The sequence below is a fragment of the Pteropus vampyrus genome, unplaced genomic scaffold (genome assembly GCF_000151845.1).
Source record: "Pteropus vampyrus isolate Shadow unplaced genomic scaffold, Pvam_2.0 Scaffold25, whole genome shotgun sequence".
Lineage (NCBI taxonomy): Eukaryota > Metazoa > Chordata > Mammalia > Chiroptera > Pteropodidae > Pteropus > Pteropus vampyrus.
Window position 1 is genome coordinate 3,065,272 of NW_011888806.1, and position 8,108 is coordinate 3,073,379.

Here is an 8,108-nt window from a genome sequence, read left to right on the forward strand (position 1 = left end):
CTGCAAGACCGGTACTTGATATCTGACTTAGTTTTGGGTTTCCAAAGTTTGAACACATTTTTAAAAGATACTTTTAAAACCTCATAGATAAAATTTTGTCGAAATTCTTTTTTCATGCAAATTTTAAATGACTAAAACAGATTTTCATGTCTTCCTTCTGATGGGAGCAAGCAGGTGGTTTTGCTGATTTTTTGTAAAAGAATGTCTTTGAAGTCAGTATTAAATAAATACAAAAATACCCAGAGAGTCTGTATTCCACTCCATATGCCCGGATTGTTTATAACACTTGATAAGCTTAACTCTTTTATCTAATTCCATACTATTCAAAAAAATTGGTTATTCCTAAATCACAGCTGTCTGCTACAATAATAGCATCACACTGTCACATTTAACAAGATTAATAACCTGTGAGAGCTTCGCTAAAACTTTCTCCTGTGTTCTCCTGTGGTACATCAATTATTGGTCTTTATGTTGAAAAGCACAATTTCACTTCACTAGAAATCCTCAGTGAAGGAATTCAGGATAATACCAGTGCTCATAACCACCCTCAAAATAATATAACTCTAGCATCTGATAAAGTTTTCTCCATGGCTCACTGGAAAACATGTATTATTTAGCGTTTCAGTAACTAGACTCAAAATCAAGGAACCAAAGGTTATTTTTAAGTGCATTTAACACTAAAGTATGTTTATAAACAGTGCTCTGTCCATGTGTTTGCAATGGCTTTGGCACATGTTTAATGAGTCTTCCTCCCTTCCCCTCTGGGGATGCTTCAGACTCATCTCCGAATGTTCCAGCCTGCCAGAGCACTCCAAGATATGGATGAGTTTACACGCTTAGAGGATGGATGCACAGAATGTAGAATAGGATATGAATCAGGAAAGGCCAGGCCCACCCCACTCATTTCCTCCATCTGAACAGCTCCTTTGCAGACCTTAGGTTTCACCATTACATCCTGAGAGTCTCGCTGCATGTGGATTTATTCAAATAGCATCCCACCATCCTTATTAACAAAGATGCGCAGCACAGTTAGGCATCTCAACTAGATCAACTTGTATCACTTCTGTATACAGAAAACTTGATTCTTCAGAAAGCTATCTTTTCTCTCATCAAAATGAGAGAACATCGTATGTGGGTTTGTCATAGAGAAAACTCACGATGCTTTAAAACACATACAGAGAGAAATAATAGTATTTATGCAAACGTCAGCACATCACGAATAAATGAAATAATCTTATCCGCTATGCAGGCTAAATGTTAACCCACTCAATATATTTTGTAAGTGGCAACATCAAATTAGAAAAAAAGGAACAGATAATTTACCATAGCTCCATGTAAATTATTGCAGTGAGGCGCCATTCCTATCACCATCAGAACAAAAAAGAAGACTATCTGGAGTTTTGGCAAAAAAGAGAAGTCTATTTAGAGGTTGGTGATAGCGTGTAGTTACCTCAAGCCTTACCTCATCACTACTCCATCGGTTGGGGAATGAGGGACGTAGCTTTTTGATGCACACGATCTCTCTCATGTCCTCGTAAGAGGGATCACTGGGCACTAGATCATGATAGGGAAGCTGGTATTCTTCCACTATACCTGAAAACATGGTTTTATTATTTTTTTCTGTGAAGTGGAAATAAAAGTCTAACATACAAATTGTTCTCGAAAAAGTTCTATCAGTACTAAAGACAAGTTCAGGCTGAAAAATACCAAAAAAAATAGTGGAAAAAAGGAGTCCAAATGACCCTTAATCTGATTTTTTAAATGACTAGAAAGCCTATCGAAACATATTATTATAGGTCTTCAAGCCTTTTTTCTCATTTCCAAAAAACAAAGTAAAACAAGATCTCAAATTTATTTCCTATTTTATGAAGGCTCCTGTATGCCAAATTAAAAAAAAAAAAAAACTATATTAAATCTCAACACGAATTTGGCAGACACATCCCAAACTCATATTGCATAATATGTGATTGTTTCTATTATTGCAGTTGAGATTATGAATTTCATAATAAATTTGGCAGTGTATTTTACTTGAAAAAATGTCAGATTTACATTTTTTTCTGCTTAATCTTAAGACTATGTTTTTATACATTTAAAATTTTGAAAATCATACACACCTAAAAGTATTAACCATGATTTTTTAGGCACAGAACTGTCTGATTTTTATTCTTTTAATTTTCTGTACTTATCCAAACTTTCTACATGGACTACATAACTATTAGAAAAAATAGATATTGTTAAAAGAAGGATTAGGAAATACAAATTGATATCATTTTTAGGGAAATGACACTTATCATGCTGAATTCTAGTATTTTTCCTAGTATATAATTTCTACCTTTTTCCTCTTATCCTTTAAAAAAGCAAGCTACTTACAGCTTCATTCGTACCCCATCTGATTAACTCCTCACAATAATTATAAGTAGGCTGTCCTCAGAGTACACTGCTGTGAACAATCTTTCTGGAGCACTTTTGCTCCCTTATCCTAAATCATCTTTTATAGAAATGTCACTGCTTTTAACCTGAACAATATGATACCACCAGGTTGGCAGATTATCCAATGCATCATTAAATTCACTGGGGATTTATTCTGACAAAATCTGGAGTTCTGTATTATGCCATTTAAAAAGTAAATTCAAACGCATATATAAAGGATCAGAAGGTTCAAAAATTTTCTCAGACCATTCCAACTCACCACATATTCTGTCCCCTGCTGAGACTCTAGAGCATAATTATATGTATTATTTATATTAATATTTCCTTCCATTGTGTTTCACCTCTATGTGAGATAATAAAAACACAGGGTCTAACACATAGGGGATGCTCACTTCATTTCTAATTCTCAAGACAATGGCTCAGAAACATCTTGAGGGCAAGGACTGTGTCCATCTTATTCATCTCATATTTTCTCAGTGCCTAACACTGGTGTCATTGCCTGGCTGGACTGATGCATCAACGCTGGGGTAGATGTATATATTACAACAGGCACAGAGCTAATAATATAAAATTATGAATTAACCAAAGTCTATCTTTGAACTATAGGCCTTATTTCTTTCTCATTATCATGCAATTACATTATCAAAATGTCCATGTTAGCTGCCATTTAATTGTTCCTGAAAACTGAAAACTTTCTCTCTTCCAAAGTTTGAAAGACCTTCATTTGGATGCATCTACTTCACTCCAAACTACCTGAACTAGAAAGATTAGCCCAAAACTTCTAACATCTTCATAAAGGAAAGAGTTGAAGAATAGAATTTTGTGTGCTTTGCCTCTTTGGAAAAGAAAGTCATTTGTTGAGAGCCTATTATATACCAAGCCTGGAGGTAGGTATGCTATTTATCTTTTCTATTTTTATTAAAGTATAGTTGACATACAATATTTTATTAGTTTCAGGTGTAGAACATAGTAATTCAACATTTATATAACATTAAATTTTTACAAGCACGTTTATGAGACAGCATTATTATCCACACTGTATAGATGGGGAAACTTGGTTTTGAGGGATTAAGTTACTAGCCCAAGGCCATAGAGTTGGTAGGTGATAGAGCTGGGACTCACATCTCTGACAAATACATGAAAATCTCATACAGAGACAAGGGAACAGTTTAGTGCCACCAGTCTAGCAGATTACCTAATGCATCATTAAATTCACTAGGGATTTACTCTGACAAAATCTGGAGTCTGTATCATGCCATTTAAAAAGTAAACTCAAACGCATATGTAACCATAAAGGACCAGAAGTTTCAAAAGTTTTTTCAGACCATTCCAACTCACCACGTTTTCTGTCCCCTGTTGAGACTGCAGAGCATAATTACATGTATTATCTATATTAAAATTTCCTTCCATTTGAGAGATTCCTTCCTCTCAAATCTCCAGAGGCAAAGACATCCCTAGCAAATCAAGAAATACTTCCCTTGTTTTTATGCTGAGAATCATTTCTCCTATATTCCAGCCCCCAGGCTTTCAAATACAGGAGTCTTGTGGCCCTATTTGCTTTAGATGTTCAGGAGAACATAATTAGAAAAGTTATCTTATACTCTACTACTCCTATAAACCTATCTCAAATAAGTATAAACATATTAGTAAAAAATAAGCTCATCAGCTCTTTAAAAAAATAAATTCAAGGCATAGGCAGTTAGTTAATATAAATTATATTAATTTATATCTTGGTTACTTCTTTTCTTTTTCATAATTGTGATGGGAGATTTATTCAATATCTGGTTAGGAAAAGTTTCCTACATTAACTTTCCTTTTGGACAAAGAGTTCTATCACTTCAGAGAGAATGCGTTCTATTTTAAATTAAGCTTATGACAGGCTCAGAATTCCCAGAGTGATTAGAAGGCATAACATCACTGAAGATGATCTTTCTACAAAAGTGTGAATGCCTAGTTATTAACTGTTTCTCCTTATGTTTAAATAAGTTAAGTTTCTACCAACCAAAATGAAAATTTTAAGTAGCAGCTAACGTGTACTGAGTGTACTCTATAGACCAGGAAGTTAGAATTCTCTTTACAATCATTGAAAACTCACAACTGTCTGAGGTTGATATAATAATTTGCCTCCTTCTTAAGATGAGAAAATTGACACAAAGAAAAGTTTAGTAATTTGTCGAAGAATAAATACCAATACTAGTTAAGTACAGGCTACACTTTCAGAATCTTGGGCAAGCTTGAGCTTTCAAGTAGGCGAGTTTAACTTGAGGAACAGCAGAAGCATCAAGGTTTCTTCACAAGCACAACCATGAGTAGAACCATAAACACAGTACTTGATACTAAAGAGTCTAAGACTCCACTCCACAGATGGTGGAGCCTACTCAAAGACATATTAAGTAGCAGTAAGCAAAATACTACAAGCCATAACACCTCAGGATATTTAAGAATGTCTTCTTATTCAGTTAGTTTTACTAGGAAATCCTTATGTTTGTAGAAAAATTATCATAACCAATATATCATTTATGTTTTAATTTCCTTTTGAGGTAAACTGATATTTTCAAACTGCTTTATGAGGAAGTTTCATATAAAGTCAACAAGTAGGGCGATTAAAGAATGGGTATCCCACCCCACACTTATATCTCTGACTTCATCTGCACAAAGGAAGACACAGGAAATGAGGCATTGGAGTTGGGGATGAGGCTCAGAAGGTTGGTAAGAAGAAGCTGGAAGCGGCAAGGAAGGAAGGTGACTTGATGGAGCAACTGCTGGAGGAAGAGCTTAAGAGAGAAACGAGACAACACATATAGTAGAAGGTGTTGATCTTTGAAAAGGCAGAGGAAGTTGACAATGTTTCTACAAGAGATTTCGCAGTAGTAGGTGGAGGAAGGAGGCAGTCAAAGATAATTCTAAGATGTGAAATATCATTTCCTGGGAGAATTGTGACTGCATAAACAGAAATAAAGAGAAAAATAAAATCTGTTTTTTGTGGAAAAAATGATAACTTTGACTTCCAGTCAGAAACAAAGAATCTGTAATAGCTCCAACAGTATCACTGTTACTTACCTCCTGATACACATCTCCTAGCAACCTCCCAAAGGATGAGTCCAAAACTGTACATGTCGGCCATGATGTAAGACTGAAAGTGATTTCTATTCAAGCTCTCGTCCAACACTTCCGGAGGCATATAGCGTTTGGTGCCAACTCTAGTGTTGGGTGGTATGTCAACTTCATTTGTATCACTAAGGAAAAAGTAAAGCAGAAGGCTATCAGCATTAAAGAGGACCAACAAATAAATCAAGGTGAGTCCTGAACCAAGGCTTTAGTAAAAGGTCAGGGAGGATATATCCCTTCAGGGAATAGCATTTCCTTGAAAAACATGTCTTGCCAAAAGTTATATTAAATATTCATAGGTAAAATCCCAATGAAGATGACATTAAATAAGAACAAAGCTGCAAAATATAAGACTGTATTACCACTAGATCAAGTACAAACTCAAAATAATTTCTAAATATCTACTTATTAAATGTCTAAAAAGTATCTTCCTTCTCTTCTTTTAATGGCTTTGCTCTTAAAATTGGCGTGTGCACATACCAATTTAGACTGTTTGAGACAGTATTTTTTTAACCTAAGTGTTGTGAGGCTTTTAGATCTACAAACACATAAAAAATGAGAAGCAGGGAGAAGAGGTCCAGCAAAGATTTGCAAACCTTTTACTTTGATAAGCAGGGACTTATATAAAAAGCTTTCTATTATCACTATCATTTCATGAATCAAATAAGATATATTTTAATAAAAGGAGGAAAAATAATTTAATATCTTTAGTTTTATGAAAATTTCACAACATGTTCCGTTGTTATTAGTTCCCCTGGACTTGGAGGAAATTCATGCTGGATGGTCACCAAACTACAGACTGGCACTTGAGAACCACTGCCTCAATGCACTAAGCTGGAGATGAAGTTATGAGACCATGTTTCAAAGTGGTTGAACTACTATTGCTTAATAGGTTGATGATTAAATAAGATGAGAGGTGTAAAATCACTGCCAGCACAGAACTAAGCACATAACAGGTTAAACAAGGAGCACCTGCATAGAAACTAGTGACACTAAGAAGAGCAATAAATTCCAGCTTTGATAGATGAAGTAACCATAAAACAGAAAAGGTACAAAAACTCTGTTATTAAACTGAAGTTTGTGGAAAATCTTGGATAAACTTTCCTATCTCCTGATCCCCAAGAAAGCATTTTTTTTCTTTTTGTCACACTCATTGACTCTCGAGTACGTACATGTTTTTTCTCCTCAATATTGAAAAGAGGTGTTTCGACTATCGCCTTTATCATGCTGAGTTACAGACAATACTAAATTTACTAAAATACTAGTGGTTTTTGGAAAAAAACCCTCTGGATTTGAACTTACTGCCTCAATCTCTATCTTCTAAAACATAAAATATGTAGTATCATTTGGAAAAACTTGAAGGGTGGCAGATATCCCTCTGTATATTTCAAAGTATTTACATTGACTAAAACTTACAAACACAAAGCTTCTTTTTAAGAACCTTTTTAAACTCACTTCCAGCTAAAATCTTTAATCTAATTGCAGCAGACTTGTCACCAGTGTGTTCATTAGGTCTCTTATGATCTCCTAGGAGCTACGACTCTGAAGGAGCCTCTTTTCCTAAAATAAAAGTAGACATGTAAATTTTTTTAAATGAAAAAAAGAAAAAAAAAAAAAGCTCAACAACTGGTATTCCTTACTATCAGTAAATGTAAGTCTAAGTGTTCTGGACTCTTTCCTGACTAGGAAAAGAGGTTAAAACATGAATTCTTAATATTTACCCACACGGTTTAACAGGAAAATGTCATTTATGTACCAAAATTGTAAATGGTAAGGAAGGAAAGTGAGTTGAAAAGGGGCTTAATTATAAATTGGAAAAAATATCAGATTTTGCAAACACTCCACCTTCAATGATAAAGTTCTCTCCTCCTCTTCTACCAACTGAAAACACCTCTCCTGTGCACACAGTAGGTATTTCATTAATGTGTTACATGCGCATTTTAATTTATAATTTTGAATCATTAGAGAAAGACAGTGGTGGCCCCAAGTAGGGGGTTTGCAGATAGCAAGAAGCTGGTAAAGGGCCTAAATGATATTTCAGAATATGTACTGGGAAATGAAACCAAGAACAGGCTCAGCATGGTCCTGACAGGAGTGCTGTTAGATAAGAGATATACTCTGACCACAGTCGACAAAGATTTTAGACATTTCCTTTGCATTATTACTCTTAGCTCCTTAATGTTTCATCTGGATTTTGGGGGTCAGGAAGAGCTAATGGAATGTGTGACATTGAAACATCTATGGGAAAACTGAAAGGTAATTGTTACCTAATGATAGAATCAATTTAAGATTTATAAAGGCCAGACTATATATAGTTTATCCCTAAACTCTCATTCTCTCAAACACTGAATAAAATACAATCAAGTTTTTGTTGTTGTTGTTGTTGTTGTTGTTTGGTGCATTGAATCTCAAAAAAGAGCCCCTTAACATAAGTCACGAATACTCAGCACTACTACCTCTCCTCCACCTTGCTCTCCCCACCCAAGGAGTTTTCCCTCACTGTATCTGAATAAACGTCCTCATCTGGTAGTATCCGATTACGTATCTGTCTTCGAACCTCAGATTGTAAG

General features: G+C 34.9%; 1 protein-coding gene across 15 annotated transcripts in view; it reads right to left on the reverse strand.

Moving 5' to 3' along the window:
- BMPR1B (bone morphogenetic protein receptor type 1B) overlaps positions 1-8,108 on the reverse strand; it is a 356,154-nt gene that overhangs the window by 3,934 nt on the left and 344,112 nt on the right. For all 15 annotated transcript variants that reach the window (XM_011356271.2, XM_011356268.2, XM_011356262.2 and 12 more), the window contains 2 exons: positions 5,491-5,666; positions 1,463-1,593 (listed from right to left, as the gene is read on the reverse strand). In XM_011356271.2, the coding sequence (XP_011354573.1) occupies positions 1,463-1,593; positions 5,491-5,666 (307 nt within the window). The remainder of the gene's footprint in view (positions 1-1,462; positions 1,594-5,490; positions 5,667-8,108) is intronic.